This window comes from Humulus lupulus, chromosome 8 (genome assembly GCF_963169125.1).
Source record: "Humulus lupulus chromosome 8, drHumLupu1.1, whole genome shotgun sequence".
In the NCBI taxonomy this organism is placed as follows: Eukaryota; Viridiplantae; Streptophyta; class Magnoliopsida; order Rosales; family Cannabaceae; genus Humulus; species Humulus lupulus.
Genome location: NC_084800.1, coordinates 91,705,907 through 91,718,704, shown reverse-complemented (window position 1 = coordinate 91,718,704; position 12,798 = coordinate 91,705,907). Strand labels below are relative to the sequence as shown.

Here is a 12,798-nt window from a genome sequence, read left to right as displayed (position 1 = left end):
ATAGAAACAAGTTCTTTGTTCATCTCCTCCTTTCCTTGATATTATTGTTTCTTGCTCACCAAACTTTGTTTACTCGGTTAAATGTCAAAGTCTACACCCACATACTACTACTATTACTATTATTATTATTGCAAAAAGAAGTCTTTGTCAAAAATATGTGCTCCATTCATATTAAAGCCGGCGTGAAGAACAACAAAAGATGATAATGGATTGAATTGGTTATTATAATTATTCATTAATAATAATAAATTAATTAAAACGACTATAGATAAGAATAGATTGGCTTGGTTATTATGATTGTTAATTAAGGTACGTATATTATATGCACTTATAAGGGAGTCCTAAATAAGAAATAAAACAACAAAAGGAGACAAAAACTAGCATTTTACTACTTAGATATATTGTCATCTTTCCAAAAAAAAAAAAAAGGACTTAGATATATTGTCCTAAATAAATTAAAATCATTTGTTGACTTTTCATTGGTCATCGTTCTCTCTTTCCACCCATACTCGTCTTTGATCGGTACTGTGAAGGCCTCTTTCTCGGACATCTCTTATAAGCCCAACGCAAAAAGCCATTGTTTTCAACGTAACAAATTCGCATCTCAATACCTTCACTTATGTGTCGTGAAGAGAAATATTTTTAAAAAAAAAAATATTATTGTTTTTAATTTTCTCTATTAGTTATTAAGCCATTAGAATTAAAAAAAGAAAAAGAAAAATATAAAGTCAAATTTTTTTTTTTTGATATGCTATTTGTTTATTTCCGCGAATTCCTCAAACCGTGATCTGTGAAAAGTTGTTTCGCAAATCAAATCCCCTAAAGCCCTCGTTTTGCGCCTGGCTGAGATGAACACTCGTCGTTTTATACGTTTCCGCTGAATTTGATTGTCGTTTTCCGTTCCCCTGTAGTCGGTTTCGTTTCTCTCCTTTGCTCCTTTCTGGTTCTCCGTTCTCATCTCCCAAACCGATCACAATCACTACATAACAAAGCTCTGAAAAGAAGAGAGAGGGTGTGGTGGTGGGATAAAAATGGAGGTATCTGGTAACGCTTCCGAACCCTACGAAAATAGTGGCGATGGCAGTCCGAGAAGAGGTGGGGGCATGTTGCAACATCTGCCTCCCCTCAATTTGTTTCATTCGCCGTTATCGTTTTTGTTGGAGTATTCCGGTATACTTCCGCCGAGGTCAACTCACCGGGATAGCGAGGAGGAAGCGGTCAACGTTGGGTCTGTTGCTCCTGATTCGCCGCCTGCCCCCCCTGCTCCATGTGCAGCTGGAGGAACCAGCGGCGGTGATTCGGCTGAGGTTTCGATTCGGATTATCGGCGGTGGAGAGCAGGAGGACAGGTCTGTTTCATCTCCGGGACGTAGCGGAGAAGGAGGTGTAGATGGGGATGGTGGTGGTTCTTTGAGAATGCATGAATTGGATGATCAGCCTGGTTCTGCCCGAATTGGCAGCGACGGAGGAGTTGCGGAGGCCAGCGGGAGAGCGCCGCTGATTTCTCCTTCGTCGTCGGTACCTCGTTCCGGGGTTTCGTCTCTCCAGGACAACTCTTCTTCCCAGAGTTACGACATTCAACAAATTGCCAAATGGATTGAGCAAATTCTTCCGTTTTCAATTCTATTGTTGGTGGTATTCATTCGTCAGCATTTGCTAGGTACTTTTTTTGTTCTTCCATCTTCATTAGTATAATATTCCTATTAAGTTTTTTTTTGTGCAAATTGGATAGTGCTAGATATTTTCATTGACCATTTTTGTTTTAAAATTTCATTACGTGCGTATAACAATTGGGAATTACACAGTAAGAGAAACGAATCATTTTTGGAAATTCTAACTTTAGATATAGTCTTTTGCTATGTCTCACTACTCAGCAAATTCATGCGCTTGATACCATAAAAGGTCTGGTTCAGGAAAATTGAGCTCCCCGTAAGTCCTGGAATTCATGCACGTAACTTGGTTCATAAAAAGACATTTCTGTGCTCGAGGGCATTTAAGTTTTATTGAGATAATATAGAAACTAGTCTTGAGGGTTAGGTCAAGTACTCGTGCCTTTGCGAGGTCTCCATTTGATTTCTCACGACGGGACATACTTTGCAGTTTTCTAGAGTTTTAAAAAATGATGTAGAAACTAGGGAAAGAGGTGGAAACTTCTGTTTTCCAGTTATATACTGATGATCGTGGGCTATTATGACAAACTTATGGAGGATATTTGGTTCCTAAGATTCCTTCTTCATATGCTAGTTTTTGTATGATTTTTTTTCTTTGTCTAGCAGTTCCATTTGATATTTGCGATAAAGGACTCTGAGTCCTACTCCACCATGTGTGGCACCTATTAATAGTTTGACAAAGAAGTGTTGTATAAGTTATAACACGGGTGTCGTAGTTAGCTTTTCTCTTGCATCTTCTATTATTTTAATTTTATTATTGTGCTATTTTTATTTATTTATTTTTTCATTTGAAAATTCTTTTTGGAGAGCTTCAGGTTTTTTTGTTACAATATGGATATCAGCTGTCATGTTTAAATCAAATGATATTGTTCGGAGGCAAACAGCTCTAAAGGTGTGTCTTCAGCTTTGAGTTTTTAATTTTATTCACCCAACCCAAGTTCCAGTAGGAGCAGATAGAGGCTGAATAGTTGTTGGTTTCTACAGGGAGAAAGGAAACCTTATGCCCTTCTTGGCTATTTTGGCATTTTTATGCTTCACGTTGTTGGTATTTACTGGTGGTTTCGAAATGATGATCTATTATATCCATTAGTCATGCTTCCTCCAAAAGCAATACCACCTTTCTGGCATGCTATTTTCATCGTTTTAGTAAATGGTAAGGAGGATTTGTTATTCTTCACTGCTTAGCTTAAATTGTATCTAATATTTATTATCATTAATTTTTTAGCATTTCTTTTTAATAACAATAGAGTGTATGTATTTATTTTTTAAATGGGGCGGTTAGTTGATGTGTGCCATGCAGTTGATCTATAGCAAGTTTTAGGGAAGGTTTTTGACGTTTAAGATACAGATGGAACTTTGAATAGGAATTGCAGCGCTTTCCCTTTACTGTGATTGAAATTCATATCTTTTTTTTCTTTTTCTTTGGGGTCGTATATGGTATTGTCTCTGTTCTGTAATTTTTAATATTGGTTGCTTCCATTTTGAAAATGAAAATCGTATGTTTGCCTCATTTTTAGTCTTTTCCCTTGATGGATCTGTATGTAATTGTGTACTTGCCTATGTTTTTGCTTTCATTATTCTCTTTTAATTCCTACTCAAGGCTGTTGCATTATCTTTAGATACACTGGTGAGGCAGGTGGCAATGGCTTTCAAGTGTTTGCTGCTTATATATTACAAGAATGGGAGAGGGTATAACTTCCGCCGGCAGGTAATATGGTGTAGATTATAGTAAGAGTTTTCCATACATTATTTTTTTCAGGAGAAATATAGCTTTTAATCTCTTGTAGTTAGCTTTCTTTCTTTCTTTTTTGTTTTTTTTTCCTAAACCTAGTAATTTTTAACAATTAGCTAATTGCTGGTAGCTATCTCATCTTGAAGGGACAAATGTTAACCCTACTTGAATATGCTCTGCTGTTGTACCGTGCTTTTATACCAACACCTGTCTGGTATCGTTTCTTCTTAAACAAAGATAACGGAAGCCTCTTCTCATCACTAACCACAGGATTGTATCTAACGTTTAAGCTTACATCTATTGTCGAGAAGGTATTGTTTAAAGTTATTACACAATATCCACATGACCTTTAATTTTATTTGTTACAGTATTTATTTGTACATAAAGAAGGTAATGCACTTCATTATGTCGAAATTATATCTGTTATCTCTAACTTATTTATGTTGCTTGTAGGTTCAATTTTTCTTTGCTGCTGCAAAGGCATTAACACGGAAGGAACTCCAATTCGGGTCTCATGCCACACTGGAACAGGTAAATAAGTAGCATGTGCTGTATAAGAAATATCTTTGGTGAAATATCTTTCAATTTCATATAGATTAGACATGATTTCTTATTAGCAGAAGAAAAATATAAAACCTCTCAAGACTGTTTCATGGGGTTCTCTCTTTCTCCTTTGATACTATTTGAGACATCACAACCAAAAGAATCGAGTTAAATGATAAATCTCTTTGCTACCATGTTTTTTTCTGTATCTCTTTGCTTAGTATCATTTGAGATATCAAGTTCAGAACCAAACGAACCAAGCTAGGTGCAATTTTGTAGCTTTATTACCCTGTTTCTCTACATGTCATTGATTCTATTCTGTTTTACATGGTGTTGGTAAAGTATTTAATATTTATATGATCAATGGTTTTTTAAAGCATCAAAATCACAACCAAAAGAACCTAGCTAAGTGATATTTTGTAGATTTTTTACAGTGTTTTTTTACATCTCTTTGCTTCTATACACTGAGATGGATTAGGTATTAGCATTATATGATTAAGATGGATTATTCTGTTGCAACTAATTATTGTTGCATCTTAAGTCGGAAGGATTGTGTTTCAGGTAAATGCAGCTGGAGATCTTTGTGCTATTTGCCAGGAGAAGATGCACGCACCAATTCTTTTGCGTTGTAAACACATCTTCTGTGAGGACTGTGTTTCAGAGTGGTCAGTTTGCTTTCTTTTTCTTATTTATTAACAATAATATATAATTTGTGTAGTCAAGGATAAGGTTTATTCTTCACTTAAGTATAAATGATTCTTAAGCGTTTAGAAGAGTTTCAGCAAGTAGAATCATAGAGCAACACATAGGCCAATATTACTGAATGATAAGCCTCGGGGTCAAAGTCACTTGCTATGTTGGTATTTCCGGTGGTTTCATTGCACTCATGCAAATTTGACAGTTTTTGAGTTTTAGGCATCAGAATTCAAGTATATAAATACGAGGGATTGGATATAAGAAAGTGAAAGTTACAGTATGATTGGCTGTTTAATGAGCTTCATTTGCTCTGCTCCTAGGATTAAATTTTCCAAATCAGTACAACAGTACAACTGGAAGTTTTCACCCAGTTGCAATTATGTTCTAGTTTGTTTTTGTGTATGTATGCTCTTCTTTAAATGTAGATTACCAAGGGCATTATAGTGCCCTTGTAACTCCTTTAATTGTAAGATATTAATAGCCAGATAAACTGGTGCTTTAAGCTAATGTAATTTTCGGAAATTATGTTTCTGACATGCCTCCATGGATATTTGCAAGTTACAAGTTACAAGTTCCATCTCCTCAGTAAAAAAAGGAGTCCATGAGCATGAGGAGCTCATGGGTTATGTGTACATCTGGCTTATCTTCTGATTTTTCACCATATGGTTCAAACTTAAATTATTGCTCATCTAGATGCCACTTTGGGAAATATAAAAGCTGCTTAGCTGAACTCTTGCTTAATAGTACAGTCACGAACTGCCATATACTATCATCTTTATAGACGTCAACTAATAGAGAATCACTTGTGTTTCAGGTTTGAGAGAGAAAGGACTTGTCCTCTATGCAGGGCATTGGTTAAACCTCCAGATCTACGAACTTTCGGGGACGGATCAACAAATTTGCTGTTTCAGCTATTCTGAAAATCAAGGTCTCTGTTTTGTTTCACAAGCAGCCTTCAATTAAAGGAGCCATTTCGTCTAATCAGAAAATGGTATATATATTTATACTTGGTTACACTATCTCACCATCAAGTTGCCTCCAGAATATTCGATGGAAGGTACTATCAAAGTCTAATATGAACAGGTTCGGGTTCATGTGTTGAAATTGTGAGGTCTGATGATCCATGGTTTTCCAAGTTATACTCAAAACTGATGAGATGGTTAATACTGTATCCTCCTCATCCACGCAGATTTTGAATTTTTTTTTTTTTATAATACGAAATCCCATACATGGCATGCCAATCTTTTGTATATACATTTATAGAAAATTTTCTCCCCTTTGCTCCAAAATTTGCCCTTACTAAAATCTTGTGGCCACCTCACTTCTGCATTTCCCTCTGCTGAACTTTCTGCCTGTTGAGATCAAATGGGTTTTTGCTTTTATTTAGGTTGAGATTTGTTCCATCTACAATGGTGTGGATGTTATTATTATTATGGATTGATTCTTTGGTGACTCACTCACTGGTATGCTTATATTTTCATTTTTTTTAAAAAATGGTTATGGTGGTGAAGGATTGTGTTTACAACATATATTTTTTTTAGAGTTTCTTCAAGGAACGAACAAGAGTTTTCTCTTTGGGGATTTATGTGGTAGGAGTGCATGCATTTGACAATAATAATAACAACAACATGCCCTACGTAGATTGATTCATACTTCATAATACATAGTCGCTTTCATAACAACAACATGCCCTACGTAGATTGATTCATACTTCATAATACATAGTCGCTTTCCCTTTTTCATTTATTTATTTTCAAACCTCACGCAATTTCATAAAATTCAACTGAAACCCACATTTCTCCCCCATTAAATATATTTGTATTTGTTTATGTTTTGAAATATTTTATTTCTTCCCACTTGTAAATGCTTGTATAAAATTATTATGGATCAACCATATTGCATACTTTGACATTTAAAATCTTAGGTATCGCTCTTCTGTCTGATTTGTTTAAAACTCAATTAACAAACCATATGTTTTTTACTATATAAACATGTAAAAGTGTTGAACTTAAAAACCTCGATCACCAAGTGATTTGAAGAGACTAAAATATAGAATAATATGTATAAAATGAACTGAAAAAAAGTTTCAGAGGGTGCTTTCATGAGATTTTCTCCGAATTGGCTCCCTGAGGTGTGAATAGTCAAATTATTTTTATATATAAATATATAATTACATATATGCACGTGTAATTGTCTGCTATAAACATTAGTGATAAATCATGTATCGACCCACTAAAATTGGGATATTTTTCTTTTGCTAAAGTACTGTTAGAAGCTTGGGATTTTTTTATGCATATTACCATTATTGACAAAATGATAGTATGCGTGTGTAGTTTACCACCACTTATAAATATATAAATATATATTCTATATAATAAGTGTGGGTAGATAATATAAATTTGTTGTTTTAATCATTTTTTATTTGTTTTAATGTTAACTTTAATGAAATATTTTTATATTTAATAGAACATTCTTATATTTAACAGTAATTTACAAAAGGTTAAACTTAAATAAAATAAAATAAATAATTAAAATATAATATTTTTCAAATATTTTACAATAATAATTATTTTTAAATTACAAATAATTAAGCAACTTAAAATATAATATTTTTGGAGATATTTTATAATGAATAATAAAATCATACGTTTTATAATTTAAATAAAATTTAATTAAACTTAAAATCCCTTATTAAAATAATATTAAACATATAATATAATCTATTATGCATTAGCAACAAATTGTTTTTTTCTTTTAAAAACAAACTTAAATTTAAAATTCAGATATATTTAAATATATAATATATAATTTTTTGTTATTACTCACAAATTCAAAAAACAGAACAAACATAAATTTAAACGAAAAATAAATAAATTATTTAATTAAAATAATATATTTATTTCAAAATTTATATAATATTAATATAAATTTAATAAAAATAATTAATAAATTTTATAAATAAAACTAACCAAACTTAAACCCTGCAATATTGCATAATAATGCTTGTATCTAGTATATATATAACTAGAGGGTGCGTATGCATATAAATTGGTTTCGTTTTTCGTAAATATTCATTAAGGTTACCACCTATAAGGGTGAAAGTATGATCAAATTTTTGCATCACAAGGACATCATAGGGTGGTCCATTCTATAATGTCAGACTGTTGTTCCCCATTGTAGATGGCTGTGGGGATAAACCAGCATCACTTTGTCATCCCCTGCAATCTTCACACAAATAATATCTCTGTTAGTGCCCAAAAGTAAAACAAAAACAGCTCATGGCTTTTTGGTGGAAAACAGTAAGTCTGTCTTCATTTTACTCACACCACCACTCAAAATTAAAAATAAAAACCCTTTAGGGACCACCAACTGCTCAACCTCTTATGACTTCCTCTTCAGCATAATTGAGCTTCGGAATCCTAACGAAGTGGACTCCCATAATCTTTATCATTACCATCTTTGATTTATTCAATACTTTTGGATTCTGGTTTTAGATTTGGAGCTTCTCTCATGAATGGGCTTGCATGTATGTTTAGCATTCTTAATTCTACCCCAAATTCCATTATACAACACGATTGCAACTTTCGAGTTTATTAAAGAGAACAGAGTTCTCAGGTTTTGCTGTTTTTGGTTAAAACTTGCTGAAAAGTTGAAGCTAGCCAGCGAGACTGTTTGGAGCCAAATTGCAGAAAAAAAGAGGGAAAGGACTGTCCTTTCCGGGGCCAATTATTTCCACTTTCACGTTGTTTCTGATACAAAAAGCTAGCACAAGCCAGAAATGGCTGTAGTCTGTTCACTGTTGTGTGTGTACGTACATATATATATATATATATATACATCATACCTATCCCCGTATGATATGATGCAAACAAGACTATAAAATGCACTTTCTGCGATGCAGATGGCTACAGCTAAGGAGGCAAAAAAACATTTATGGGAGTTTGGAATAATGTCTTATCAGGTTGAGTGGCACTGGCATATTCACAATTTCACACAGAGCAAATGACGTGATCATAAAATTAATTTTTCTCGTAACATTGAAGTTAACGTTGAATTGAAGGCTTAGATTATGGATGATAAATTTTGTTAAAAGAGGGAATTCTCTTCGAGCTTCACTTTAAGTCCTAATAGTAGTAGGGTTCTCAATATTCTCAACCCGTAAACTGTTTTCGGTGTTATTTTTTTAATAACCGTGTATATTATAGTTATTTAGAACATCCTGCAAATTTTCAGAAAATTCTGAATAGTTTACAGTACCGAAAACTAGGTTCAAACATGTTGTTGCACGCGTGACTAATTTTTTTTTTTATGTGCGTGGAAAACATGTTTAAACCTTATTTTCAGTACTGTAAACTATTCGGAATTTTCTAAAAATTTGCAGGATGCTCTAAATAGCTACAATATACACAATCATAAAAAAATCGCACCGAAAACTATTCACTGGTCGAGAAACACTGAGAGCCCTGTTAATAAGGCTTAAAGTAATCACCCTATAAAAAAAAATTATCCTATTTATATGTTTGGGCATTTTCATAAGAGATCTTAAAAATAAGGCTTGATTGGAAGAGTCTACTTTTATTTTTATTTTTTTGGATAATTGAAGGGTGCTTTTTCTTTAACCTGACATGAATCTTTGGGTTACGATTGGGCTTGCTTTTATCTTTTTGATTTTCTAAATGACTTTTGTAAAGTCAAGCCTATGCATTACTACAAGTGTATTACATATATCCCTAACAAATTAGATACAATATTATTAGCTTTAAGGTATTATGTGAGATATATGAATGTTTGTAATTGCATAACAATATAGATTGTAGTAAGAAAATTTGCACACTCAAATTACATACTATAATGTGTAAATAATCTATCGGCTTATCTTTTGACATGAGAGTGTGGTCATTGTTCTATGAAAGTATCCTCACTTTGAAGTTTTGAGTGATAGCGGATAACAGTACTACAATACATGATTTAGAGGAAAGGTATGCCAACATTCAATTGGATGAAGAGGAGAAGGGAGGTTTGTCTTATGATACTGTGGAAGATGAAAGCAATATTATTGATGATAGGTGGTGTCTAGTGGGGAAGTTTTTGACCGAAAGAGTGATTGATTTTGATGCTATGCAACATATGATGGCTTCATTATGGAGACCTGACAGAGGATTGTATGTTAAACAATTGGAAAATAGATGTAATGCTTTGGTTACCCCATGACAGTTATGGTGAACGGTGAACCATAAATTTAACTCGCTACCCGAGTTCTTTGGTTAAAAATGTGCTTCTAAGTATTATTAACAGGCTAAGGTGGAAAATCAATCAAAGGAAATGATATATTTTATTTAAAACATAAAACTGTTCATGGGCCCATCAAAACGTTTACAAGTTATTTACAACTCAAAATGGTCATTACTGTTTAAATTTACAACCTGCAGACCTAAGCGGCAAAAATAGGGTAAACCCCCTAGTTCCTTTGAGAACTCCTTGGCCGTGGTGGTCAAGCGGTCGCATATGTACACAGCACCACGTAAGCTCTCCACTCAAGGCTGGGTGAGCTTTTCTTTCCCTTTACCTGCACCACTTAGCACCCATGAGCCAACGCCCAGTAAGAAAACACAATAATGCAAGCATATAATATCAAATGATGATCATGATAATCACACAAAGCTTATAGCTCTGAAAAAATGAGTGAATATCACTTTGTGGTTACATTAACCATGAAGGAGCTTATAGCTCTTAATCAGATGAGTGATTTAACACTTGAGGTTCTGGTAAACCATACTGAGTGACTAACAAGAAAGTCACTAGCTTAAACAAATGAGAGACTAATGGGTAAGTCTCTAGCTTAACAGATGAGTGACTGATGGGTAAGTCACTAGCTTAAATAGATGAAAGACTGATGGGTAAGCCTCACGGGCTCAGTACCCACAACCATGTGACTAAATAGTCACTGTGGCTCTAAGTAACTAGCCTTTGGCTAGACAAGCGCTTATAATATTCATCGAACTTGAGGTCGATCCGGCATTAACACTCTTCTGAGTCATTTAATGCAGATGTCGATTAGATATAATCTTTATTGGCTTGCGTTGAACACGCTAAGACCGTTCCTGACTCATGAGTCAGCACTGTGTGACCAGTGCCCAGTACCACTGCCGAACTTGACTAATGAGTCACAGCTTCACAGTTGATACTGGCACCATTGCCAATTCTAGCTATTCAGTCAGTGCCATACACAAATGAGCAAGATTTGCTAAGAATTCAATATTCAATCCATGTCCACATTTAAACACTCAACATGCTTCATGAATAACCACGCATGTCACATATGGGGTGCAGTTCTCTTACCTCTGGTTCGAGCGAGAAATAGAACAAGAACGACCCCTGAGAACGATCGACCTTTTGATTCCTTAGTGGTTACCTAATCATAACCAATTATAACCTCCATTAATGAAAATTAACAATGATAGGATCTTAACCTAAATCCCACTCTCGGGACCTCGAAACATACCCACACGGTGAGTAGATTCGATCCCGGGCCTTAAGGATTGAAACCCCAAGCCAAAAACCCTTAAAAACACTCAAAAAGGGATTCTGAAGGAACAGAGTAGCGCTACAACGCTACTCACTAGCACCCCAACGCTATTCTCAGAACCCCAAAACCACCCATCCAACCCTGGGTAGCGCTATAGCGCCCCCTTGTAGGTGCTGTAGCGCTACACCCAGCTAGATCAACCCCTGATTCTTCTTCCTTCGACTCCTTCAATTCCAACTCAATTCCAATGCTTCCAAACCTCATTTTTTTGTGCCAAATGAACCCAAAAACCATCCCCACAAGCCCTAAGCATCACAACCACAAGAACCCTAGCCAAAAACTCCCAACAAAACCAATCATCCAACCTAGAAATCTCAATTGAAAACCAAAGCTAAAACAGAGCAAAACAGGAATTTTAATGGCTATAAACTTACCTCAAGTTTAGGTTATGATGCTCTTCAATGGTGGAACACACTCCCAAGCTCTCAAGACTTATTTCCCAAGCTTGATTCCCCAAGTTAGGCTCAAAAATCACAAAGAAAAAGGAAGAGAAAATAAGAACGGGAGAAGTGTTTAAAAATGCTCTATTTTTCCCTTCCTTCTACAGCCTTCAATGGCTTAAGTCTATCCTAGGGGTGAAAAGACCAAAATACCCCTAGGTCAAATAAAGATTCCTAAAGGCTCCCAAGGGCAAAATTGACATTTTCCACCTATTTCGTTAATCATAATTAATGATCTCCAATTCCCGCTATTCTCGAAATACTCAAACACCAATAATTCATATCTCATTAACCTTTAATTCATGACAACCCTCTCATCATTAAAATCACCCCGAGACTCACCCTAAGCCCCGAACTTAAACCTGTTATGACTAAATCGCTAATTTGTATTCAAAGAACGTCTCATGCCGAATAGCTCGAACAAATCCACATTATAATATGGTTTCAACAATGTGTCACCGATATGCATACAAATATACAATTACGCCCTTAACGGGCCAAATTACCAAAACACCCCTGTAAAGAAATGTGGACCCACATACATGCATTTAGCATCATATTATAATATAATTCACATAACACATGCATATAATCATTTAATGGCATTATTAAACAATTATGGCCCTCCCGGCCTACTAATCCAGCCATTAAACCGCATTAGGGATTTCAGGGCATTACAATAACCTGTTCTTGTTTCAATTCTATCATGAGGTAGATATTCAAAGATTTATAGAGGGGAGTCCATGGACATTCAACAGAGTCCAATTATAGAGTGGTTATGACAGGGTGATAATCCAAGTTCATTGCGTCTTAATAAGCTGGATATGTGGGTTCAGTTGCATGATTTGAGACCTGGGTTTATGTCAGAACGTGTGGTAAAAGATGTGGGAAATTACATTGGTTCAGTCATAGAGTCAAACCCAAAAAACTTTATTGGTGTATGGAGAGACTGTTTGAGGGTCAGAGTTCGCATCAATGTTGAAGAACCTTAGAAAAAAAAGATGAAGTTACGTAAAAATGGTAGTGATTGGTTCTGGACAACCTTTAAATATGAATATGTTCCAACCTTTTGCTTCAGTTGTTGTATTATTGGACATGTTGAAAGGTTCTGTCAAAGATTGTTTGAACAACC

The 12,798-nt window shown here is 34.8% G+C and overlaps 1 protein-coding gene across 2 annotated transcripts; it reads left to right on the top strand.

Annotated features, from left to right (window-relative positions):
- The first annotated feature begins 458 nt into the window (after positions 1-458).
- On the top strand, positions 459-6,096 carry LOC133798109 (uncharacterized). 2 transcript variants are annotated; one of them, XM_062236304.1, is made up of 8 exons: positions 461-1,659; positions 2,485-2,561; positions 2,654-2,822; positions 3,289-3,377; positions 3,548-3,712; positions 3,855-3,932; positions 4,506-4,609; positions 5,455-6,096. In XM_062236304.1, the coding sequence occupies exons 1-8, from the start codon at positions 1,032-1,034 to the stop codon at positions 5,558-5,560; spliced, it is 1,416 nt and encodes a 471-aa protein (XP_062092288.1). In that variant the 5' UTR covers positions 461-1,031; the 3' UTR covers positions 5,561-6,096. The 2 variants fall into 2 exon arrangements, with proteins under 2 accessions (XP_062092289.1, XP_062092288.1); XM_062236305.1 differs by lacking the exons at positions 2,485-2,561; positions 2,654-2,822 and having other exon boundaries at positions 459-1,659.
- Positions 6,097-12,798: the final 6,702 nt, after the last annotated feature.